Here is a 27,606-nt window from a genome sequence, read left to right on the forward strand (position 1 = left end):
GGAAAACCCCTTGAGCATTATATATCTGGAGGTATATGCATGAGTCACAGAGAATTGAAATGTAAGTTTCATGCCTGTTTAGAGAGAAGAGACTGGGAAAAGCTTCAGGAGACAGATGATATGTTTAATCTGAAACTTGAAGGTTAATTGGAAGTTTATAGTGATTTGGGGAAAACCTTTGTAGCCAGAAGGAGCAGCATGCATAAGGGCAGGAGGTAAAAGGACTTGGAAACTCATGTTAGCTGCAAGAAGTTCAGTATTGCTGGAGTAGAGAGTGTAATTGGGGCAGAAGTAGGAAGTGAGGCCAGAAAAGTAGTCAAAAGCTGGACCAAAAGGGTCATGATAAGTTATGTTAAAGAATTCAAGTTTTGTGTATTTTATATTATAGGAAATAGATAACCATTGGAGTAGTTTTAGATTTTCATTTTGGGATCTATTCTGGGGAATAGGTGAGTAAAGGCTTAGAAGGGGCAAGATTTGAAGGCAGCTGTTGAACAGTGGTCAAATTAAGAGATGATGAGGCTTGAATGAGGACATTGGGGTGATAGAGATAGAGGAAGGAGATGATGAGGCCTAAATTGAAGGTAATGATAATGGAGATATAAAGAGGAAGAGAGGGCCGGGCGCGGTGGCTCACACCTGTAATCCCAGCACTTTGGGAGGCCGAGGCGGGTGGATCACAAGGTCAAGAGATCGAGACCATCCTGGTCAACATGGTGAAACCCTGTCTTTACTAATACAAAAAATTAGCTGGGCATGGTGGCACGTGCCTGTGATCCCAGCTACTCGGGAGGCTGAGGCAGGAGAATTGCCTGAACCCAGGAGGCGGAGGTTGCGGTGAGCCGAGATTGCACCATTGCACTCCAGCCTGGGTAACAAGAGTGAAACTCCATCTCAAAAAAAAAATAAATAAAAATAAAGAGGAAGAGAGATACTTGAGATGTTATGAGACTCAGTGTCACAGGTTAAGGTGAGAGCCAAAGCTAGAATGTTGTAGAGTTCTAAATTCATTGCCCTTTACATTTATTAGAATTACTCACAATTCTCTGTTAGAAAGGCCAGTTCTGAGGTTGATACAGATATTTAAAATCCTGAATTAGGTTAATAACAGTATAATGAGCTTATTCAGAAATTATCAAGATAAACCACTCAAATATAAATCAAAAGTAGAGAGTGATATTTTGTAGGTCCTAAATGAGAGAAGCAGCAGGTATTATATTTCTGCCTCAGACTTCAAGGGTTTGGAATTGTTCCTAGATTAAATAAGTAAGCTGAAAGGGAAGTCTTTCAGTTTACTCCCTGGCAATTTTGATAGCTGGACATCTTGGGAAGGATGAAATGCTGCAGTTTTTATTGAATTGGAACCTTTTATTCAGTCTGGCTACCAGGACTGCTGTCCCAAGTCAGGATTATTGCCTGTTTACTACTGATTTCTCAGTTTCGTTTTCCCAGGAGTCTGTATAATTAGCTGACTGAACCAGAGCTGAAACTTCTTGGAAATATGTTTTGAAATCATTAAGCTCAGATGAAACTTCACTTCTTTATTTTCTGTACCAGAAGATACATCTTCTGTGTCACTTGTGACTTTTAACACTTCATTTGGGTTTGCCTTCTCTGTGGTGCTTCTACTTTCTTCCCACGTATTACATCGAGTGTAGTTATCAGTCACTTAACTCTATACAGATTTTACATTAATTTGGGAGGTTCAGGTAGAGTCTTGAATGAAGACAGAAATATAGAGAGGCCTTTGAAAACTAAGACCATGTTTTGTGTATGATTCTTATTATAATGAGCAAATGAAAAGAAAATATATAAGAATTGCTCTGAGTAGATTTATGTTTATTTTTATTTCTTTGGTTTGAGTAGGTAAGAATACTATGATATTAGACCTATAATGTGAAGTCACTAAGTGTAAACTTTTTTATAACTTATAAAATGGCGTGACAGAGAATGATTTGTGGTTATTAGTGGTAGAGGCAGGACCAGAAAACAGGCCTCAGTGGGGTGAAGTGATATGGTGGTATAGAAGAAGCGTGGAGCTTTCCATTGTTGGGTGTGATGATCAGATTCCAGCTCTGCCACATATTTTTGTTGTGATCTTGGGAAAATGATTTAGCTTCCCTGGGCCTTAGTTTTCTCATCAGTAAATGTGAAAGTGTCCGCCTTTTTGCATCTTTATCTTGAAGATGAAGTGAGAAAAACACATACTTCTCATAGATTGAGTATTCAATAAATTGTATTTATTATTTTTAGGAAATACATTATTTTTTATTTTCCTTATTCATGTTTTCACCTTTGCTTTTTAGTGAACAACAAGACTGTGAAATTGCTCAGGAAATTCAGGAGAAGCTGGCTATTGAGGCAGAGAGACGACGCATTCAGGAGAAGAAGGATGAGGTATAACTTAGTCACTGCCCCTCTCCCTTATGGAGAAAGAGGTGCTCAGCTTTAGAGCAAATACTTCTTGCAGTCACGGGCTCAATGAAGGATTGCTGAATGGGAAGCAGAATGTCTCTTATTTGGGCTGCATTTTCCTCTATGGACCATGATTTATACCCTCTTGATTATGTAAGTGGTAAAAGTCTTGAGAGATGATAATGGATAATTTCACATATGATGTGAATTAGTTTCCTATGACTGCTGTAACAAATTACTCCTGCAAACTTGGCTTAACACAAATTTATTGTCCTAAGAGTTCTGGAGGCTGGAAGTCTAAAATCGTAAGTGTTGACAAGGTCATGCTACCTCTTGGGAAGGATCCTTCCTTGCCTCTTCCTAGCTCCTGACTCCTGGCAATCTTTGGCATTCCTTGGCTTGTATCTGCATCACTTCAGTCTCTGCATCCATTGTCACATGGCCTTCTTCCCTGTCTGTATCTTTGTGGCTTCTTCCTACAAGGACATCAGTCACTGGATTGAGGACCCACACTAATCCAATATGACCTCAGCTTAACTAATTACATCTGCAAAGACTCTGTTTCCAAATAAAGTCACATTTTGAGGTTTGGATAGAAATGAATTTGGAGAGGGGGCACTATTCAGCTTACTACAAGGTATCTGTCCCTGGGTTGCTGGTTGTTCTTGCAGCATTAGAGAGAGCAGACTTCGAGTGGAACCTGAGCAGGAGGCAGGGAGTAGTCGTTGGGAGAGGCAGGGAGCAGGCATTGCTCTCACTCTTTTTCTTAAAGGTTTCACTTTCCTATGATCTGTTGTTTAAAAAAATTAATCATTTTGATTCTGTATATATTTTTAAGTTCTATTGTTAAGGCTGAAAATGACTAAAATTAGCAATAGTGTTTGGTTTGTGAGAAGACTTGAATTTACCATTAGCTGTTATTTCCTTTTGTGTGTTATATTTTCAGCACTTTCTTTTTTTTTTTTTTTTGAAACAGGGTTTTGCTCCATTACCCAGGGTGGAGTGCAGTGGTGTAAACATACTTGAGTCTCCGCCTCCCAGGCTTAGGTGATCCTCTCAGCCTCTTGAGTAGCTGGGACTACAGGCACACGCCCCCACACTTGGCTAGTATTTTTAAATTACGTTTTTGTAGAGACGAGGTCTCTATTGCCCAGGCTGGTTTCAAACTCCTGAACTCAGGCTATCCTCCTGCCTCAGCCTCCCGAAGCACTGGAATTACTGGCATGAGCCACTATGCCTGGCTTAGTTTCATCACTTCGTGTGAACAATTTACTTCGTTTTACATCGTTTCTATACTACCTGCTTTCACACCTATTATGCTGTCCTTGGTCACTGTCTTGATTTATAATAGAGAAGAAATTGATTTATCATTTTTTATAGTTTGATGACAATATGGTTTGTTATGCACCCAGAAACACTTTTGAGGGTTATAAGAATGCTGTTAATAATTACATAAACTGAAACTGTACTGGGCAAACTGGTGCTTACGATCATCCTGTTAAATAGATATGATCAGGGTCATCAGTAAACAGCCTGCATACACTGCTACTCCTTCTGAGCCACTCTTGTTCCTATGAGACTTCTTATGCAATGCCAGATGAATGGGAGACACCTGGTATGAGGGTATTGAGTAGTTTCTTCAGGAAACAAATCATGATCGTGTGGTAATCAGAACTGCAAATAAAAATTAGGGATTTTTGATACTTCCTGTAATACACAGGAGGCTCTTTCTTAGTATTTAATGTGTTGCGTCTTTATACTAAAGACTTTGCTTTGGGGATGACTCTAGGAACTAAAAGAAGTGATTATACTTTGGAGACAGGAAAGCTTCTATTTAAAAGATACCAGAATAGTGAAGTTGGCTTCTTATCAATGCTACTGCTGTCCTGTGGTCTTTTTTGTTTTTATTTAGGGAAAAACAGGATAGAAAGAGAAAATAAAACACTTTATTTTAATTATGTAGAATCTAAATAGTAATCACAGTAAGTAATCTCATGGTAATACTATATAAAGTAAACAGTTTAGTGATTAACTCCATTTTTCAGATGTAGAAATTAAGTATTAAAGAAGTAACTGACTGATTCCAAGTTATAATAAAATGCTAGAGAAATGTCTGTACAATTCAGGTCTCCGGACTGCTTCTGACTTTGATGTGCTGTGGCATGCATGAAACATGTGGACTTTGGAGTTCCACTGACCTGGGTTTGAATTTTAGCTCATAACTATTTCGCTGTGTGATTTTCAGCATCTCACTGAACCATGCAGAACCTCAGGTTTCGAAATGGGTTGAGTCATGGTAGTTATATATACTCTAAAGGGCTGTTGTGAGATAAATGAGATCATGTACTTGGGGCATCTTGTACATGTTAAGTTTATAATTGCCCTTTCCTTGATTTCTGTTATAGAGAGATACGTGCTACATAGGGCAAAATTAAATAGGCTTAAGGGTGTTTCAGTATGGTGTGATTTGAGAAGTCCTCAAGTGTTTACTTACTTGCCTTTACAGGCCTCGCACTAGCTTGCCCTCAGTAGAGTGGAAAAGTTCAATGAGAAATGCAGTTGTGTAGGTCTGTTGACTAGACAAGCCTTTATAAACTTCAGACTTTTTGACTTTTTCACTCATGCCTCAGGTGAGAAGATGGCTACTGTGCCAAGGTATTTTTTTATGGTAGAAAAATGTGACTCTCTGCTGACTAGTATGTTGTCAGTATTTAATGAAGAAAATTTGCATGAGTAAAATTTGCCATTGAAGGATATATGAAAATGCTTGTTTATTTTAGTCTGTTGGTAACAGGGTGCCTGAAAGGGAGAGGAAACTAAGACTGAGATAGTAGTGCTAATTCTTCTGGCCAATTTTGGAAAAGAGTTGCTTGTTACTCATGAGCTGTCTTAGTTCCTTTTTTTTCCCCTTCCCCCTCAATGCTCTTCTACTTCCCAAAAGAGCCTACTTGGTTAATAAGTACTCATTCAGCAGCAGGGCTGTGGAAAATCCCTCTCTGGATTTCCACCCAGATCTCTTTCAGAGATTTTTGGGATCAGTTCTCCTGGGTAGTAGTTACCACCACATAAATACCAAATGTAGAGCCTGAGAACCCTTTTCTTTTGGAACAGCTAGCTTTGTCATGGTATAATTTTAATTGTGTTTGTTAACAAAGCACAGATGTAAGGAAAGTAGCATTTCCATGCAGGAGACAGATGTAGAAAATTAAAAAAAAATTTTTTTTTGGTCTTACTACCTTTGTGAACTCTCCCCTTGTTCTTCTTCTCTTTCTTGCTCTCTCTGTCTTGCTTTCCTGTATATTTATTTTTAGCTCTTTTATATAGTTGTTTGAGTATAGTAGTTGAGTCCCCTCTAGACCCTATGGAAGGCACTTGTAGACTTTGGGTATGCTGGACTATATGAATTTGTGGCTAATAAAAGTGGGTTAATCAGCTAATTTAACTTAGTTATTCTTAAATAAAACTCTAAGAGTTTGTGTGTACTTATGTGTATGACCAGGTGTGTGTGTGTGTGTGTGTGTGTGTGTGTGTGTGTGTGTGTGTGTGTGTTTAAACCTAGGTTTAAAATATATATGAATGTACAACTATTTTAGGGAAAAACTTTTTTTTTTCCTTAAGTAATCATTAGCACAGCCAAACTGTCATGAAAAGTTTGTGGCACTAGTTTAACAATTTGAAGCCCTTTATAATATAAACTGCTCAGGAATAAACTTAGTAACCAGTTCACATTTTAAAAAAATGAGTCTGGTATGAACCATGGTACTAGCACTCTTAAGGAGATTAGGATTTCATGTTCTGAAAGAATATTTACACATACTTTGGTAATAGAGGTTAGATCAAACAGCAATACCATTTAGCTATTAAAAATTTTCCTATGTTTTAAGCATTGTAAAAATAAGTTTATATATATATGACTAGAAAGGGAAATGGGAGGGAGGCTTCCTGTTGAGGTCTTTCTTTCTTCTTATACTATTATACTGATGTTTTTACATACATAGAATTGGTATTTTCCTGCTTTCCAAGTTTTATCAAACAACACTTTTGGATTTATACCTGTCTTGGCATCCCTACCGAGTTGGATGTTAATATGTTGCTTGCTAGTTAATAAAGAAGTTTAGCTATTAAATGGAATGATTTTCTTTTTTTTTCTTTCTGACAGTCATTTGACAATTGTTTTTTTTTTTTTTTTTTTTTTAGAGAGGGTTTTGCTCTTGTCGCCCAGGCTGGAGTGCAATGGCACGATCTCAGCTCACTGCAGCCTCTGGCTCCTGGGTTCAAGCAGTTCTCCTGCCTCAGCTTCCGAAGTAGCTGGGATTACTGGCACCCGCCACCACGCCTGGCTAATTTTTTGTATTTTTAGTAGAGATGGGATTTCAGCATGTTGGTCAGGCTGGTCTCGAACTCCCGACTTCAGGTGATCTGCCCACCTTGGCCTCCCAAAGTGCTGGGATAACACTGTGCCAATGGCAACAATCAGATTTTAAAATCACCTTTTGATTGTTTTTAAATTCAACGTTTCCTCTTTTTAAAATGCAATACCATTGGACGATAGAGGTGAAAACTTTGAGAAGTAACCTTTAATCCCTTACATATTTATATGATCTAAATCATGTACAGGTTGAGCATCCGCAACTCCAAAATCCAAAATGTTCCAGTGAGCATTTTCTTTGAGCATCATGTCTGTGCTTCAGAAAATTTCAGATTTTGGAGCGTTTCAGATTTCAGATTTTTGGATTAGGAATGCTCGTTCAACCTGTAAACCACAAAAATAACCTCAAAGAACTCAACACCATATTTCAGTCCTTTGTCATCTACTTGGGAAAGATGTGTGGGGATCCTCTGGGTGCCGCTGCACCTTGTTTATATTAATGCTTCTCTTAGAGCCAAAGCAAGACAAGAACTTTAAGGATATTTACCATATATACCAGTCCTCTACTGGTCATAGCACTGTTCTTTAAAGCTAAAGAATCTGGCACAGGGCACATGTCTGGCCCACTGAAGGGAATCACTAAGTCTGTGTTTTCATTAAAATTGCCTTTCTGTAGTATTCTCGAGATCCTTAACTCTTCCCTTTCTTATGGTTATAGTTTCCAATTTTCCAGAGTTGTGTAAGCTTGGGTAACAGAAAAGAGAGGTCAGATACGATGGTAAACTCCCATTTCAATTAATGTATTTACTAGGAAGTCTTCTGTGGAACAGGGTTATTTTTACATATTAGCCCAGAAGTCTATCTCATTAATTAAAATATAACTAACAATGACCTTAAAAAGGCTCAAGAGTTCATTTAGATTTGTTTTCCCAAGTTATGTTATGTAGAACATTAATTACCTGAGTTTTTAAACAATGTAAACAAAAGCTTCTAAAATAAATTTGGAAAATTATAGGTATGGGAAGATAACAGGTTTGTTTTTTTTCTTTCAATCAAAGTTTTAAAATTTGCTAATGTCCATCTTAAAGAGTTAGATATGCTACATGCTTTCTGTTGAAAGGTGTGTTTTTTTTTAGGAGAAAGTTTTGACACCAGCGTTCTCAGCAACAGGCTTGGGAAGTGCTGTTCTAGACTTACCATTAACAGTAAGGAAGCACCATTAACAGTAAGGAAGCTGAGGACCAAGGAGTTTGTTTATATCAAATGTGACTAAGCTGGTTAGCTACATCCAAGTACTGTGACTAATAATTGCCGTCTTCAGCTTGTTTCAGGGGAATTTATATTAAAATTTTCAAACAAAACTCATTGCATAGTAATGTTGGAAAGCAGGGAGAACAGACTTGTACTAAACCTCAGCTATAATATAGTGGCAGTTTTCCATTGAATTTTTGTCCTTTCCTTCCTCAAGCCTAGCAGACCTTTTCTTTCAAAAAAGAGCTGAGAGCTTAAAAGAGCAAAAAGGTTTGGGTGCTAAGGTGCATGATGTATTATGGTAATTATTATTTTTTTACTTGATTAAAAACACCTTGTTTGACTAATACATTATAAAGATGAGTCATAATTCATTTTTCTCTCCTGGTTCTTTACACAGAGAGAGTGGTGTATTACTGTGTATCCAATCATTAGGATTAAATTCAGTAGCAGGAAAGCAGTTATAAGCAATTATATGAGAACTCTGAATTTCTAAGACTTTGATGGAAAAACTGTCCCCTAAATCTGAAAGTTAAAATGAATCTCTTTTCTCTTACAGTTCAAGTCAGACATGATTTTAAGAGAAACTAGGAGAGAAATAGTCACTACTAATTAATATGAACTTTGCGGGAAGCTTCAATTGTTTATCTGTACAATGGAAAGTTTGAACTGTTCAGTCTTAAAGCCAAATGTCTTTGACTCCTTACTGTATCATTTTAATAAAGCTATGTTTACCAGGTCTGTGGAGCATAGTTTAATAATTTCTGCTGGAAGTTGGATCTGACAGTTTTCCTTTATTTTTTTTCCCTCAATTATAGCAGGGGAAATTTTTGTTTATTGTGAAGCAAACCACTTAGGAAAATACAGTTTTAGGTGCTTAGTAAACATACAGCTCAGGAAAATGTTTGCATTTCTTTCTACTTCTGTAGTAAACATTATAGAAATTTGGGAAATTCTTCTGTAACAAATAATAGTTTTTTGGAGAATAGGCTATCTGTCCCGTTCCTGTCTCTCTTCCTGATTGATACATTACTTTGTAAAACATCAAAGCTAAAGAATGGCACAGGGACTGGCACCTGGTAGACACAGGTTTGTTAAAATGATACATTAAGGAGTCAAAGGCATTTGACTTTTTTAAAGATTGAATAGTTCAAACTTTCCATTGTTCAGATAAAGAATTGAAGTTCCCCTCAAATTCATATTAGTAGTGGCTATTTCTCTCCCAGTGTCTCTTTAAACCACAGCTGAGTTGAACTGGAAAAGAGATTCATTTTAACTTTCAGATTCGGGGATAGTTTTTCCATCAAACTCTTAGAAATTCAAAGTTTTATTCATGAAAAGTATACTCGTGTTAAGTAGGATTATGGTATCTTTTACCTTTCATTCTGAGTTGGAACATTTTGTGAGTGCCCACTTTAGTGTCTGACACTATTGCGTGGGCATTTACATAGATTATTTATTAAGAAATGTATATATGTGTCAGGTAAAAGTGTATTAATGGTACATTTTAAGTTAGTACTTGGCATAAAGTCAGATTTGTAAGGCTATTTTGATGAATAGTAAAAAACAGCTGAGGATATAGCTAAATACTACTAATTTACCTAGATTCAGTATACAACTTGTTTCTGTACAGATAAAAAAAAAAAAATTGATTAACTTAAATTTTTTTTTTAAACTATATATTGCCGTCTTAGTGTATTCTTCACTTGGACTTATAAAATTTGAAGAACGATAGTAATTGTGGCTTTAAAGTTACAACATTAACATGTAGTACTTCTTGTATTCCTTATTAATGATAAATATAAAGAAGTAGGTACCTCAAACTACCAATAATTGTTATTAACATTTGTGTCAGTGAGTATTGTTCCCATATTTATATGAGCCTTTAAGAATCTGATGATAACGATAGACTTCTCTCCTTAAAAGTATACATGAGCATTTAAGTTTAGAGGCTATTTTATGGCACTTTCATAGAAATAATCTTCAGATTTAGAACATTGTTACCCTGCAGCTCAAAACCTTTAGTAACCCTTCTTCCCCTACCTTGTAGACTGCAGACTTCTTAAGATTGTCTAAAAGGAGTTCCTGTGATCCAGCCTTAGATTGTTTTTCTAGCCTCAGCTTTTTCTATAACACTCCGTATCTTATGTTCTAATTGAACTATTGGCTGTTCCTTAGATAGGTGCCCATTAAAATGTTCATAGCTTTGCTGATGTTTTCTTTTTTGACTTTGCCTATTGGAATTCAGTTCTTTGTTCAAAGCCTAACACAATGCAAAATCCTGTACTAATTCCTTTAAGCAAGAATGATACTCCTTCTTTTGTAGTCCCATGGGCATTTTAACCTTTTTGAGGCATTTAGAATTTAATTTTATTGTAGTTATGTTTTCTTTTGAAAAGTTTCTATGAAATTTTTGTTTTCATAAAGGGATGATCATCTTTTTTGGGAACATTATGGAATGTTATTCATCATTCTATCCCTCACAGTGCCTCTCATTTAATAACTGCTAAAATTTTGCCTGGGGATGAACAGGTGGGAGACAGAAGGAAGATTGTTTTCTCTTTTTCAGCTAAGACAGTGGTATTCTAATGCAAAGCTCAATCAAATTCCCCATAAAATTCTTTTTGAAAGTTTTAAAATTAAATTATAATTTATAAAGTTTTGTAGATTACTATATCCTGCCCCATCTAGACTTAGTGAATCATCAGCTTGAAAAAGGGCCCACAAATATGTATTTTTAAAAATTCTACTGTGTAACCTGCTTTAGGAAGTACTGAAGTTTGTATGTCTTTGTATTGTGTTAGATTTAAATTTCAATTAAAAAAAAAAAAGCCTCTCTCACTTATCTAGATCATGTGCCACTCCTGTTGAGCAATCATCTGGCATTTGAAGAGCATGAAATTAATGTCAGAATAAGTCTAGAGAGCCATGGACAGAGCACATACAAACTTGACAGTGAAATGTCAAGCCCCTACCATATGGAGTTTGTTTGTTCTTTGGTAATGCATATTTCCATTCTCTCTTGTCTTTGCAGGACATAGCTCGTCTTTTGCAAGAAAAGGAGTTACAGGAAGAGAAAAAGCGAAAGAAACACTTTCCAGAGTTTCCTGCAACCCATTCTTATGCAGATAGTTACTATTATGAAGATGGAGGTAACAATTCCTGCATCATGATCTGTTTTATCCTTAGACACAACCATAAAACATTCCTTTAATTTTGTCCATAAAGTGACCTTAGGAACCTGGGAATGTTTCTCTTATCCCCAGGCACTGGGTACATTTAGATACATGACAAGATTCTTTTTGAATCTAATAAATTCGTGTGTGTGTGTGTGTGTGTGTGTGTGTGTGTGTGTGTGTATGTATGTGTATGTTTTTGAGACAGAATATGGAGTCTTGCTCTGTTGCCCAGGCTGGAGTGCAATGGTGTGATCTTGGCTCAGTGCAACCTCTGCCTCCTGGTCTCAAGCAGTTCTCCTGCTTCAGCCTCCCAAGTAGGTAGAATTACAGGCATGTGCCACCATCCCTGGCTAATTTTTGTATTTTTAGTAGAGATGAGGTTTCGCCATATTGGCCAGGCTGGTTTTGAACTCCTGACCTCAAGTGATCCACCTGCATCACCTTCCAAAAGTGCTGAGATTACAGGCATGAGCTACCACTCTCGGCCTTATCTGTTCTTTAATTGGACAACCAGAGCCACTTTTATGACTTAAAATTTGAATATGATTTTGTAAGAATTGGCATACATTCTTTTATAAACTTTAGTGACTTGGAATGACCTAGTATATTCTAAGCACATAAAAATGGAGTGTGGAAAATGGTGGATGAGTCTCTGGACTTAACCTTTCTCAAGAAGTCTAGGCAGTACTGTTTGAAGCAGCAAAGTTGTATGAATAAAGAAGGTATACCATGCATCAGTTACTGGGTAACAAAGTTTTTTTCTATGCTTTCTTGTCTTTTAAAACTAGGCCAATGGTTTAGCCTACTGATGACAAACAATATTAAATTTTAAGATTTCCATGTTTATTTTTTCCTTTTGATCCTTTCTTTGCTATTTGATTACCATATAGAATACTTTCTGAAGGAGTAATTCCCTCAGTTTTGCTTCTCTGGTGCCTGCTTTGCAGTGTGGTGATGGTGATGGTGTGGTGGTGGCAGCTGTGGTGATTCTTTATCTTAAAAATGTGTTGGGAAATGAGTATTTGCAAGTATTGTTCAGTCCTTATCAAAGATCTGTCAAAGACAAGACTTTTCCTGTAGTTACAAGTGTCAGTATTTAATGAAATTCAGCTTAAAGACCAATACTTAGGATAACAAGTGAACAAAACCTAAAGGCAACTTTTAGAGAGTAAAGATTTTAAGGTCAGTGATCCTAAAGGGTCTTGCAAACCAGTTGTCAGCTGCTTTTCTGTAATTCCATCATAAAAGGTAAGTATGTGTTTCTCTAATGAGTAGAATGAAAGCAGTGTATATTGATAGGATTATTATAGTTTGAATATAATTTTGCGCAGTAACATTTTTTGCTCTAAATTTACCTTAATCAGTAGAACTCAGCTCTGTGGCCTTTTCAGTAAGCAGGCTGATTCTCAGTTTATTGCTTGATGTGTTCTTCCTCCATATGTAAAACACTCAGCACTTTTTTGATAGCCATTTGTCTTTATGCTGGTTTTTCTGATGAAACTATAAATTATGTCATTGAAAAAGAAAAATTATCGCCACATTTTGCTGTACTAAAGATCAGAAAGTAAAGTGTTGCTCTTCAGCTTCAATTTAAAATCTTAGAAATGTGGTCTGGTTTTTTCCTCTTTTTAAAAAATTCTGCTTTGGAGATATATTCACTGTAAATGTTATTATTTTAAACTATTCAGTCTATAAAAACATTAGGATGACAAGTAATTAAATGCATTAAAGAATTAATTTTAACCTTCCCCTCTTAAAGCCTTATGCTAACTTGAATTGAGACTTAAACCTGTTTTTTTGACCAGAGTACTGTCATCCTGATTTATTTCTCTAGGGCAGGGGACTATGTTAAGAATTCAGTGGTTTTTCAGGAACACATAAAAGTTTTTCAAAGTATTTTATGTTTATTTTAATTACTCTGTTAAATTTGTAGAGAGTGGCATATATGCTTGTTTCTTTGGGGAGAGAGGGACTTTGAAGGTAGTATTGAGGAACAGGAAATGGTGACCTCCTGAGCACATGTGTATAAATACTGGAATTTCTCTTGTCTCAGCTGTGTTGTTGGGAGATTGTATATTGTTGAAGATGGGGTCCTCATTAATATGCCCTTGTGTTAGACCAAGTTCAGTTCCACAGAAACCGTATTACAGTTGAGCTCATATTTACAAAGCAGTCCTCTGTTCTTTGCACTGGTCCTTTCCCAACACATCTGGATATTCTTTAATTATACTTCTCTGTATGTCTTTGTGTATCTACTTGATTTTTGCCTTACTTGCATAGTAATCACAGTACATCATTACAGAAACGGTCAATTTTTCAGCTTTTATGTAACTTGAACTTTAATACGTTATCTATTAGAATGATTATTTATAGATTTTCTACAAATTTGAAGTTGTGTAAAACATTTGTCAAATTTATATCAGCTCTTAAATGATAAATATTATTTATTAGTGAATCCATGTTTTTCTTTCAAAGCCACTTATTGCAGTCATATTGGTAATTTTTTTTTAAAGTCATGGTGTTTGGAGTCATAAGACTGTGTTTCAAGTCCTCTCCCCTCCTTAGAACAATATTAATTTTAATGAAGTTGTGTACTGAATAATTAAAATGGAGATTATAAAAGTAAATCCTTCATTTGGATGTTGAGAAGATCAAATAATGCAATTTTGGTGAAGTGCTTATTGTTTATACATATATCAGTGTTATATGTGTATAATATAATATTTTATATTTCTATCCTATTTTGAAAGCCAAACATGGAGGCACACATAAAATGCATATATATATATTCGTGTATGTGTGTGTATACATATATATGTATTATGTATTGGCATATATTATGTATACATATTATGTATATGCCAATACATAATACATATATATGTATTGGCAGTGGGAGTAAGTTATATTTGCCAAATAACTTGGTCTCAAGAAGCATACAAGTCTCAGTCCTCAACTATATGTGATTTTAAAGCATTCAGATTCCCCACCTCATCTTTTTTGTCCCAAGATTTAAAGCTGTCACAGCAGACACATTTATTATTAGAGAATAAATTTTTCCAGTCAGCTATGTGAAAATGTAGTAACAGCTCTGTAATAATTCCTGCAACGTATTTCCTAAAAGTAAAACTACAAATATTAATTAACTATTTAGAAGGAATTAAAAATCATGACATCACAAATTCATGTCAGAACCCAAACCGTTTTTGTTTCTTTTGAGCTGGAAGGTGGACTTCACTTCTGCAACTCTTAAGTGAGCACATTTTTGGTAACACTGTAAATCACTGTTCCCTGGATATGGTCATCATTTAAGTAGCTGGTCTTTATTATTAATTTACAGCAGTGACTACTTGATTCTTTCTCAGTTTTCATGATAGACTTAATAGTTTGCTTAAAAGAGTGGTTTTTTTTTTTTATCATAGGGTAATTGTTCTGTTTCACTTTTGATTTTATGTAAAATACAACAATGAAGATAAATACTTCTACAAACTGTTGAGAAAACAAATTTTAATTCACATTTATCTTTGGAAGCAAGCTTTCTTTTCTTCTGGAAAGCTGAAGAGGAAACAATTTGAGGTTTTTAATGGAAACTTATGGCATCATTGGAACATTTAGCACATATTTCTTTCTTGCTCTATTCATTTATCAGATTAATATCAAATGAAACAGTTAGAAAGAAAAGATGTAAGTTTTTTATTTTCTTTACATCTCTTCAACTTATGGTAGCTCTTTCAAATGCATTCAGCAAGCGGTTGATTCCAGTGGGGAATCTTGGCTACTTTAGCAATTTTCCATGGAAGTGGGATTTTATTGTCATTTCCAAAATGTAGTAAAAAGTTCTAGAAAATGTTAAGATCGGTATATTCTTGCAAAGTGCATATTAATTTGCTGCCTTTGTTTTCATGGTATACTTGTGCCTAAAAAAGACCTGAAAAAGCACTGTATCTGTGCTGTTTTTGAAGTTTGTGTTAAATTTGGGGACATATATTTAGCATATGTTGTTATTTTTATACAAATTTTTGTTCCATCAGGGCAACCCTTTTAAATTTTTTCCTTTGTCAAGTTTCAACTAAGATTGAGAAAAGAGTTATTTAAAGATAACAGGGTCATGAACTCCAAATTCTCGTCTACTTGATCCTCTTTTACATTGAATTGTAATAGAGGACTGTTTTCTGAAGTGACTGAGTATGTTTGCTCTGACCACATAAAGTTGGCAAATAGAGGAATATAAAAATCTGTGGATCATTTCTCTGAACCCAGAGAAACTAGCAATACTCTGATACAGTTCTGTTGGCATTTCCAATAAGAATATTTGAAAGCCTCTGTCTAAAATTACAAAGCTTAATTTTTTTGTTTTACAAGATTACTCCACCTTTAATTTTTACTCTATACTAGTTTCAAATTGGTTTATAAATATAACTTAATCTCTAATAGCTATAATTTTTGTTATTGGCAAATATTAAAGTGTTGTTAGTTCTACCTAGTCATGATCAAATTCTTCTTTCACATATGATTCACTTAATTTTAGTTTCTTACCTTTTTGGCTGTGTATCCAGAATTCTTCAGGTATGCATGGACTGTTTCAGTAATTCTCATCCCCTCTTCTCAATTTGTTAAGTTGAAAAATCAGTTTTCTCCATTTTTAAAGGTCTTAAACTGGGGCCCAGACTCTCCCCTGTGTAATGAGTTCATACTCTCATTAAATTAATTTGCATTTTTATTTTTCACATTCCTCTGCCTCCACTCAGACCAATCAAGGTCAAGGAGGGCCAGGGAATTGGGTTCTGGATTCTCAAGACCTTGTAGACTCCAAAGAGATGGAAAGACTGTGAAGCAGAAGAAAGAGAAACCAGAACATCCACTGGAGAACTTGGAAGAGCCAGAACAGCATTGTTCATCAGAGAGATCCCTGTCATCCTCTAGCTGGGGCACAATGAGGGACAATCCCCAAATTAACAGTCAGCAGCATGAAAGGAAACGATCCACTCAGGAGAGGCTCCGGAGACCTCCACTTCCCGCGATCAGTGGTGAAGTGTTTCTGAGCACTGAATATGATGACTGGGAGGCTAAGAGTAACCATCGGACTCGAAATTGGGAAAAACATTCTCAACACCAAGACCGACTTTCACCCAAGCCCTCACAAAAAGCAGGGCTTCACTGCAAGGAAGTTGTATATGGGAGGGACCATGGGCAAGGTGAGCACAGAAAAAGGAGACACAGGCCCAGGAATCCTCCATTCTCAGAGCGTGAGAAGCAGGTCCACCTCCATGACCCAGGTAAAAGATGACAGTCATGATGGAAGTCCTGGTATCACGTATATACCTGCAAACCAATGAATTTAATAAGTATCTTAAGCAACCTTTCTTTCTCTCAAGTTTGTGCTCGTGACTTTGAAATGAATCCTAGAGCAATATATTATAAAAGGTACACACTTAATCTCAGGTCTGTAAGAAGCAGGAAAATATTTGTAACTTTTCCCTTCTGTGAGAATGCATTGATTGCTTGGAGAGTTCTTCCAGGCCCAAGTTGTATTAGAGGTAACCATTCCAGATACAGTTCTTCATGTACCAAAACTGCATATCAAAGATTCTGATACTAAATCAAAACTCCTGAATTTCTGGTTTTACTTCAGTGAACCTGGAAGAGCTGATGAGTCTGTCTTGATAGTATTTGCCTGACCAAAAGGCCAATAGAGTCGGAAATACTGTATTTTTTAGACTTCATCTTTCTCATTTGTTAAATGAGGAGTTGGATTGGCAGTCTTTTAAAAAAGCATTTTTCAAATAATGTGTCTCGGTTCATTTTCATCAAAATCAGCTGTTAGCTAGAAATGGAAATTTCTGGGTTTCACATATATTATCATCTCTGGAGTGAGGCCTGGCAGTTTGGGCATGTTTTAGACCTGGAGGTAGATTCTTAGGGACTTAAAGTTTAAAGTCATTGCGGTAAGTTACTTTTTATGCTCTAACTTTCTCCAGCTCTAACTCTACTGTTGGTGTTCTAAAGTGTCAGTACAGGTAAGTTCTTGGTACCTGTATAGGAATGAGGTAAATATTACAGATAAACCTCAAATTTCTGGCACTCCTGAAGCTTAACTCTGAAGTCCATCATTGACACAGTATTGGTTCTATTTTCTATAAACTGCTGAGGTGATGTTTTCCATGTATGTGACTGTAGCACTAGAAATCATAGTACCAAGGAGCCAGTCAAGTTCTATTTGTGGTCAGAGAACTTGTTTCTAGGTTGTAGATTCGGGTGAAGTTGGCTTTTCCTGTCATGTTATTTCTTATTAAAGGACTTGGTTAGGCAGAAAACTAAAATTTAGTTCAGGAAGCCATTCTGAGTAGCTGCCACAAATATTCTTGTCTTAGGTTTTGTACTTGGATTCCAGCCAAAAAGATGGGTATGTAAACAATTTCAAATAAGATACACTTTGTTAGGGAGACGTTAACAAAGAGCTGTGGTAGAATAGAGGAAAGTGTGATATAATCTATCTTGAGTAGGTTTATGAGGCAGTTACACCATTTTCAGGTTTAGAAAGACATTTTGGAGTTCCAAAGGTGTGGGGGAAATACGGAGGAGGAATGGTTGTACACTGACCTTTAGGGTTCTGCGTCTGTGAATCTGACTTTCAAGAGTGCCCTGAAGGCTACTTAGACTTTAGCGGCTTTTAGTTATGCCCCAGGATATTTTAAATAGGCTTAGGAAGCATGACACTAAACACTGACTCAAAGGCTCCACTACTGGAATTGCAAATGTTTTGTTTTGCTTTTTATTTTGCCAGTACAAGGGATTAAAAAACAGTGCTACCAGGCAGATGTTAAAATGGCTACAACACAAGCTGATTTGCATCTATCATTTTATATTCAGCTTGCTTTTTACACTTTACCTTTCTAGGCTTTGTAGGCATTTGATTTTGTAACTCACTGGACTAGGTCAGAGGATTACATTACAATATAATTACTGGTAGTGGCATCTGTTCTTGCTGTTGTAAAAGCATAGTTCTTAAAGTTGTTAGGACAGACCAAAGTTATATTTAACTTAATAATGAAGAAACTATCAGGATGACAGGGAGCTGATTCGAAGAGCGTTTACAGAGAGCAGCATTAATAGAATCAGCTGAAAAGGAGCGCAAAGTAAAATTTTAAATTAAGTATAAGATAGGTTAATTTTCTACAGGGCAGTGGGTACCTAACCTTTCAGAGTTACTGCTCTATTAGATTGTAAATTCTTAACAGCTTATCATTTTCTGCAGGTTAACTTCTAAACTCACAGGGCCATAAATATTTGCACTGTTCTGCTGTGAATTGTTAGTCAAATATACTGACATTCCCTAAATGTCAGACTGGTGTATTACAAATATTCTTACATGATATCAAAAAGAAGCTTTTATTTTACCTTATTCCAAGCTCAGAATAAAGTTATCTTGATATCAGTACTTTTAACAATTTTATTCTGTAAACTTATTTAAGATTGAAGTTTTGTATTCATTTAGGGATGTTCTTGTGTTCTCAAACCGAAGGATGATGAACAGAAAAAGACAAGGAAGTGTTATATAAAGATATATATGGAACTTGAAAATACCACTCACTCGATTTTTTGAAAGCTAGTTTCCAGAGTCTCTTTAGCATACTGAGATGCAGGAAGCTTGTTCCTTAATTTCCTTCAGTTCATTACATTTAAAAAATTTTTTAGACATCTTTGTTTTCTTAAATGATGGCCTTACACTGCACTATCTGTGAGTTTTTTTTTTCTATATCCTTAAAAAAATTCTTGTCACCTTAGGTCTAGAGGACACTGCAGAGAATGGGAAATTTAGTATTTCTGCAGACAATGCAGAATTTTAGTATTCCTAGCTGTGGGGATTTTCTACTTAATGAGATGTACACATTCCAGCGATACATCAAGGGTTTAAGTAAACTATTTCCCCTCTAAATATTTGGAACTGAGAGATATTCCTTCAGATTCTGACTCTTACTAAGTCATCATTCTCTTTTTAACTGCCAGAGGTTACAGTCTTATCACCTGTCAAACCAATTAGACTGTTCAGTGGAATATTGTCTTTGGCAGAATTTAAAACAATGTGTCTTTAATAAAATTTAAAGTGAAATATCTTCTTGGTTAATTCTGTGGTTTACTTTAGGAGGCATAATAGTGGAAAAAATTTGGTCTCTTATCATTTTAGCACATCTCACTGTATTATTTGACTGATGGCAAAAGTGAAGGAGCGAGGCATGTTCCATAATCCTTAATTAGGCTTTGGGCTGCTTATTCAACTAGCCATTTTTTCTATAAATTGGAATATGGTATATATAGCAGACTCTCTTATCCACTGACTTTGCCCAGTACTGAGTTCCTTATCTAATTTCATTTTTTCTGAAATCTTCCTAGTTATGACTAAGCTAAATAACTCAGGGAGATTTATATTCTGTTTACAGATGGTCCACTCTTGAGACTATGCCATTGTTTTTTTGCTGTCTCAAACCACTCGGAAATCTAGATTAAGCCCAGCCCAGCATAAGACTCGGTAGCTGTAGAGATGATTTGAAGTGGTCTGTGCAATCAGGTTCTATTAGGTCTGAAGCTAAGAAAGCCAGGTTTACTAGTCTGTCTTTGTAGGGAAGACAGATGTTGAGTCGGTGACTTTAGAAGCCATGTTGAAAGTTGTGTAGAAATAGGCTTCACAAAATACTTAAATTCTCATCATTTGCCCAGTATTTACTTGTATTTTATTTTCTTTCCTTTTTAAAAAAATTAATAGCAAGTGAGTCAAATGTGAAACATTTTTATAAAAATTATTTTAATTTACAGTAATTTTAATGGACATAATACACTAAACCAGTGATTCCAATATTAATTGCAAGTAAGAATCAACTGGGAAGATTTAAAACAGACTTACCCAAGGACAGGTCACAACCAGGCTACTTAACTTAGAATCCCTGGAGGTTGGGGCAAATATTTTTATATGTATTCAGAGCACTGTCATGTGATTCTAATATATAGCCCTGGTTGACAACCACTGGTATAAATAGACAGACAATCAGGAGTACATTTTCCTTCTCCTCTGTGAACTGAACTATTTCAGATGAGTAATCTTGTTCACTGTATTCAAAATTTCTATTAATTCTGAATATAATACACTCAGTAAAAGTTTAAAGCGAGAATTGCTTTATAGGAATAAATTGGAAGAGAACTCTGTGGTCATTGTGCTCTCGATAAAGCTCTTATGTTATATCGTCCCTAAAATTTAACAGTGCCATCAATCTGATCAAAGCTGTGGGGAAGATCTAAAGTATGTGGGTTTATTTACTCTCAGAGCAAAAGCCATGGCAGGGCTACTGCTTGGCTAACAGATGTCATCACATGACTACCAGGTGATGCTGTTTCTGTTCCCTCTGAAGTAATAAGTATGCAGGCTGAGGTAAATGGGAGGAAGCCTTTCCTCTCCTCCATCCTTGATAGCTTAGCCTCTTTTAAACTCTGACTCTATAATTTGCTTTTCTTTAAATTCTTTTTATTTTCAGTGACTTTTTTTTTTCACTTTGTATTTTCCAGGTCCTCACTTGCAGCTTCTTACATAATTTTCTGCTGTTGCAGAAACTATGTGAGAGGGGAGTTTTTACCAGGCAGGTTTGGTTAGATACCTTTGTTTAAATGTATGCATTATCTACATTGCCACTTCCATTCCTAGGGCAAAAATATTTTAAGTGCACCCCACACTGAATTCTGGAGTAGAGGTAATATTGTCATTGTTAGCTACGAAAGAAAATCTTCATCTTAAATTTTGTAACTTCTCAGAAAACATCCTCAGTTGTTTTATTAAATTGAGTTTTTTTTTTTTTTTTTAAAGGAATGAAGTCAAGAACAACAAAAGAAGCTATATCTACTCCATCACGAGTAACCCACAGGGATCAGGAATGGTATGATGCTGAAATTGCCAGAAAACTGCAAGAAGAAGAACTTCTGGTGAGCATGTTTTAAGGCAAAAGTTTAGCTATATTGATGGGTATTTTTTTCTGAATTCAGTCTATCTTGAGATTATATTAATAGTCCTCTATCAATTGAGAAACCTTTTTTATGAGTGGAAAAATCAAGACAATCGGAACAGAGTATCCAGTTTTGCTTAGTGAGTAAGGATTAACAATGAAGTCCATAGCCCCGTCTCTCCATGATTGTTCTCCATGACCCTGCAGGGGGATTTGATAAAAAGAGCTCCTGTTCTGGCTGGTGAAAGCATACCAACTGATTATCAACCTCAGGAACATGAATCACAATTATTTTCATAAACCAGCTTATTTTGTACAAGATATTAAAAATAGACAACATAGATTCCAATTAAATTATTTGTTTTTGTATTTTCAATAATCATAGGCTACCCAGGTGGACATGAGAGCCGCTCAAGTAGCTCAAGATGAAGTAAGTTAATGAATTTAGCTGATATTCTTTGGAAATAGCGCCGTATATTTCTGTCTGCAACTCTGCAGTTAGTGATGTTGACTGTATTTTTTAGGAAATCGCTCGACTTCTAATGGCTGAAGAAAAGAAAGCTTATAAAAAAGCCAAGGAGCGGGAGAAATCATCTTTGGACAAAAGAAAGCAAGACCCTGAGTGGAAGGTAGTTTTCTAATTAGAAATAAGAAATGAAAAGGGGACTCGGCTTTTAAGTTAAGGTCTGCAAATATATTAAGGATATATGGATATATAAATTATCTGTATTGCGTATGTGAATCTGATTCGTGAAGGTTGCATCACCATGAAAAATCACTGAAGTTTGAAAATAACTATGTAAAAAGTTCTAAGATTGAAAACTCATTCTATTCCCTTTAAGACCGACTGAAATGCAAGTGCTTCAGGTCATGAACAGTCTTAGTTTTCATATACAGTACTTTGATTATAGAAAAATGTAGCATTTTCACATGCTTTCATATTTTCCACAATGACCTTATCTTCCCATCTTTACTCTTTGTTTTTACATTATCTTCCATCTCTATCATGTATTTATTTCTTTTTCCTTTGATGTAATGTGGTTTGTAGCAGACTGAAAGATACATACTTATCACCAACAATTATTACTTATGTCACAGTGAAAGACCTGTCTAGCATGAGTTTGGACTGTTACCTTTCCCCTCATTGATCAGAAATAGTAGACAAAATAAGCGGTTACTGCAATTCATTCTGCTGTAATTTCTATACTGTATGCAGTAGTTGGAAGTTTCAGTTTAGCAGACTTTACTCATCAGTGACAGCGCACAAGGCAACACTTTGGACCTACATGGAAAGACGTTTTTTCCTGATAGTAGTGTATAATGTAGAGAGGAAGACAAAGTGTAGATAGCTAACAAATAGAAGGTCAAGCTAGGTGGGAATAGAGGAGACAAATAGGGACAGAATTCGTACAATACAGGATTTTTAAGGAGGGAGTTTACAGTAGGCCCAGAAGATGAAACCTAGGTTGTGTATACCTGATACAGTTGGTGTTTAGCACTGGTCTCTCAAACAAATTCCTTCATTGGATTTCTGATCACACTTCATAGTCTCAGTAATGGTTGTGAGGAAAAAGAAGGTGTAGAAACCCTGCTAATAGTATTGCTGTACTCTTTCCTGTTGCTCAGTTACCCACGTTAGCCTAAAAACAATGAATGTATTATTCTCATATTAATTATGTGTATTTAGCTCTTTCTTTTACCTAGGTGAGTAATTCAGGATTTTTTTCTAAAATATTGTTTTAGTTAACAATTCATAAATACTTCTGTTAAATAAGTTAAGCGACAAATAATTGCCCAGGAGTTACTCAGATTCTTTGCTACCTTAACTAGGAAAGAGAAGGATTATACATCAAGCATGTCAGAGGGCAATGGCCACATCTCTAGCAAGTACCATGACTTCTGTAATTTTTATTTTATAACTGGTACTGGTATAGTTCCACTCTTGGAAAAGTTGACTTGAATTTGCCTTAGTTTACTGGCTGGAAATCAGCCTAAGACAGTTGTGCGGAAATAAGTTAGAGTGTACAAACCTGGATTCCACAAACTCTGGGTGTCCGCTAGTTCTTGTCAGCTGCTATGTAGGTATTATGTTAATAATCAGTGGCCATGCACTAGGGAAGTATGTTCATGTGTGTTTAACCCATTTCTCTGGCTGCTCTAAGGCTGTCAGATGAGTGGGCTAAACACACCTTCCATGTAGGTCCAAAGCATACCTTTGTTTAAGTTTTTTACCTCTCAGTGGCCATATATAAAAATATTTTATATTGTTCAACTAAATATAATTAATCTGAAATTGGGGAGAGCTTGGCATGATAAACATACTTTCTAAACCTAATCTTTCCCTTTGTTTGATGATTCTGGATTGTGTGTGTGCATTATTTTTGTTTGTTTGTATTTTTTGTCTATAGCCAAAAACAGCTAAAGCAGCACACTCAAAGTCAAAAGAGAGTGATGAACCTCACCGTTCTAAGAATGAAACGCCAGCACGGTAAGATGACATCTTAAAGGAAAATGAGGAAGTTGACTTCGGGGTGAGTAAGGAGATGACAGTTGCCTGAGAAGAGTATTTGTATTTTGAAGAAAAGATCCAAAAATCTGCATTTGTGAGGTAGTGTCAAGACCTTCAGGGTTATTTTCAAACTTTATTTTCCGTCTTAAATTGAGTTGCACACACAGAAATTTTACAAAAGTTGAGGTGGATAAGGAAGGACGTAACTTTCTGTTAGAACTAATTCTTACCTCTGCGTTCACTGAAGTTGTACTTTCAGCTTGGAGAATGAGAGTGATCTTTTTCCTAAATAAAATTTCAGGTTTTAAGTTTTTACCGGGTTTTATAGCCACACTGATGTGTCCGTGACATTTACACATGCTCAAACTCATTTCTTTCTGAATCTCAGTGTCCTTGACAAAATCTTGAATCCTTGCAGACTGTCTAAATCCCACTGGACAAATAGCTGTGGCTATGGTGTACATACTTTCTAATTTATCCCAAACAGTCATGGGTAATAGTTATGGAGCAGCTGTTGTCTTTCTGCTTCAAGCTGTCAACATTTAAGTCTCTTTGGAAGTAACCTTTTTTTTTTTAATTGCATTTGGTTGCCTTAAACATGATTGGAATGTGAAGAAAAAAATGTTAAAAACGAAAAGACAGAAGTAACACTAAATTTAACATTTTGAAAACTCAGAATTATTCATTTGAATTTTGTTTCTGATTAGTAATATTTATAATTCTTAAAACGTAACGTTTATTTCGTTGAATAATTGACACTATTGGTGCCACTCATTTCCCACACTTAAGCTCCTAGATTTGTTTCCTTCAAGTCAATGTATTTAGCGTCCTTAGAAAATAATCCTCTATTTTAAAACTCATTTGCTTTCAGAAGATAAAAACCCTTCAGCAAATTACATTGGATTTGTATTGCTCTGAGAACAATAGTGGCATATTCCGTCTAGTTATATAAAATCTGTTTCTGTTGTAGCTTTTGGTTAAGCACCTGCCAAACATTTTTTAGAACTATATAGGTTAGTACATTCCCAAAGTATCCAAGTAAAAGAAGCAGCAGCTAATCTGTTCTCAGTAAGTAAATACATCCAGATTATTATCCTTTTTTTAGTCAAATGAATTAAATCATCCTTAGGCTTAGTCTGCAGTTTTCAAATCCTTGACTTCTTTAGAATACTAATACTGTTGACAGTATATATGATGGAACAGTCTTGGATGGTTTCTTAAGATGGTTTATTAAAGTCTGAAAACAAGTTTTTGGAATGTAATAGATACTTTAGAAATATTTGGTGTATTGAAAGAGTGAATAATCAAATGATCCTGTATTAAAAATGGCTATTGTAAATGAATGAAAAGTGACTTACAGCTAGTAGAGTAGAAATTTTTGTTTTTACCTTAGTGGAGCATTTGTCTTTAAATGTCGTTTTAGAAGGATTGTATATATGACAAAACAAAAAAAGAATAATAATTTTATGAAAGCTGTGTTTTCATAGTTAAAAATTAAAGCTTATATATCTTGCCATATGTAGATACCTTGCACAACTGATATCAGAATGTATACTTTCTGGTTAGAATCTGTGATTTTCCTTCTTCACATTTAATCATGGTGCAAAAGTTTAGCTAACTATACAGAAAGAGTTGGTTTCAAGGATTGAAAAACACGGCACTTCCTAGGTTAAGATGTTTATTACTAAAGTGTAGTGATAGTAGTAGTAGAGGAGAAGCAAATATTCATGTAGAGCTTATAATATTTATAGTCAAAGATCTGATTTGTCTGTTAAAAATTTTCAACTCTGTGTGTTTAACTTTTGTTATTTTTCAAAAATTTCCATTTTTAGGTTCTTTTATTTTAGATTCATGGGGATACATGTGTAGGTTTGTTACAGAAGTATATTGTGTGGTACTGAGGTTTGGACTTTATTGAGTTTGTCACCCAGATAGTGAAGAGAGTACCCAATGGGGAAGTTTTTCAGCCCTTGCCTCATTTCCTTCTTTTGGAGTTCCCATTGGCTGTTATTCACATATTTAAGTCCATGTGAACCCAGGATTTAGCTCCCACTTATAAGTGAGAACATTCTGTTTCTGTATTAATTCACATAGGATAATGTCCTCCAGAGGCATCCAGGGTGCAGCAAAGGACATGATTTCATCCTTTTTTTAATGGCTATGTAGTATTCTTTAGTATGTATATACCACATTTTCTTTATCTAATTAACTGTTGATGGGCATTTTGGTTGATTCCGTGTCTTTGCTATTGTGAGGAGTGCTGCGATGAACATACAAGTGCACGTGCCTTTTTGATAGACTGATTTATTTTCTTTTGGGTATATACCCAGTAATGGAATTGTCAGGGTGATAGGACTCCTGACAACAGTAAACCAAGGTTTGTTCTCTGCATAACCTGAAATTGAACAGAACTTAGGAGAACACTTAAGAGAACTGAAAACATTCTAGATTGATTTGTTTATCTTTACATGGACATGCTAGAAGACTTGTGGGCATCCTGTGCTTTGTTTCATAACTTTAGCATACTTTTCCTTGATGATGAGTTGATGGTGAGGCAATAATCATGGATTGTTTTTGTGAGTCCAACTTCTGTCTTTCTGATTTTTTGACTGCCTAATGACATTAATAAAAGAGTGAAGGGCAGACTGGGTCATTCTTATTACCAACCCTGTTTTTTTTGGTCCTGAGTCACTTCTTAAGACACTTATTTGCTTTTTGAAGCTAATTTCTTTAATCCTAGAGGTCAGATTGCTTTGTCTCAAGTTTTCTACCAAGTCTTACATTATTTTTTAAAGATAAGAATTATAAATGTCAGTATTAGAGAAAAACACCATTTAATTTCCAATATTTGTAAAAAATGATATAAAAATAAAAATAAGAAAAATACTACATTATTCACTGTGTTCACTTATATGCATATAACAAATGCATGAAATGATATTTGAAAGTATAAGTACAGATACATATGAAAGTGTACTTATGGAAATCTAAGATGCAAATGTATACATACTTATATACATATAGTCTTGTATGCAGATGATGCTGCTCCTGATAAAAATACGCACCTATGTAGTAGAGCATAGTATAGTAGTTATGAACACTGGTTTTAAAATCCAGTTGAGTTTGAGGCCTGGGTCTGCCACTTAACTGCTGTGTGAGCATGGACAGATCATTTACCTTATCTAACCTAATCTGACTCTGAAATATGTATATGATAGCGTATACACTTGTCCTGAAAGTTAATTGAGATAATCTGTGTAGAACCTGTAGCATAGTCCTCAGTACATATAACAGTTTACATCCCATGCTGACCTCTTCTGGCTGCTGAATACCCAGGGAAAGACTTACTGCTTAGGGACAAGATAAAAAAATCTGAAAACACTTGCTCTTATTTTTACATGACAGAGTCCATTGTACCAAACCAACTATAACTTTACAAACCTCAGAATACTTATGCCTTCTAGATTTTACATATAATTGTACAAAATGGCCTATATATTTGATAAATCTTAATCTCATGCTATGCTTTAGTGCAAACTTTGAGTACACCTTTGGGAAATAAGAAAAAGAATGAGAGGTTTTCTGCTTCAATGCCACATGTTTGCATAAATCAATACTGAGTATTAATAAAAAGTTTAGTAAAAATTTTGTCTTTTTTTTTTTGCCATAAAATGTTGCAAATGTATTGCATAGAAGTTGCAAATGTATTAAGATCTGTTTTGCCACCTAGTGGATTAAGGAACGTTACTCATGAAATTTGCTTCCATTTCCTCCCTCCTTGTCTGTCTTCTACCTTCCTCTTTTTTCCTTGACTTTATTACTTATTTTCTGTTCCTTATTCTCTTCTTTTTTCTTTTACTTGGTAAAGAAAAAGAGTATTTCTTATAAATGGCAGCA

General features: G+C 35.4%; 1 protein-coding gene across 4 annotated transcripts in view; it reads left to right on the top strand.

The window, feature by feature from the left end:
* The window catches only part of CCDC50 (coiled-coil domain containing 50), a 72,559-nt gene that overhangs the window by 34,960 nt on the left and 9,993 nt on the right, over positions 1 to 27,606 (top strand). For 3 of the 4 annotated variants that reach the window (XM_012448933.2, XM_012448932.3, XM_012448934.2), the window contains exons 4-10: positions 2,307 to 2,397; positions 11,070 to 11,187; positions 15,963 to 16,490; positions 21,065 to 21,180; positions 21,586 to 21,630; positions 21,725 to 21,829; positions 23,609 to 23,688. In XM_012448933.2, coding sequence (XP_012304356.1) covers positions 2,307 to 2,397; positions 11,070 to 11,187; positions 15,963 to 16,490; positions 21,065 to 21,180; positions 21,586 to 21,630; positions 21,725 to 21,829; positions 23,609 to 23,688 — 1,083 coding nt within the window. The remainder of the gene's footprint in view (positions 1 to 2,306; positions 2,398 to 11,069; positions 11,188 to 15,962; positions 16,491 to 21,064; positions 21,181 to 21,585; positions 21,631 to 21,724; positions 21,830 to 23,608; positions 23,689 to 27,606) is intronic. The other variant, XM_012448935.2, reaches the window with a different exon arrangement.

Source organism: Aotus nancymaae, unplaced genomic scaffold (genome assembly GCF_030222135.1).
Source record: "Aotus nancymaae isolate 86718 unplaced genomic scaffold, 86718_ANA_hifiasm-v0.15.2.pri h1tg000067l, whole genome shotgun sequence".
Taxonomy (NCBI): domain Eukaryota; kingdom Metazoa; phylum Chordata; class Mammalia; order Primates; family Aotidae; genus Aotus; species Aotus nancymaae.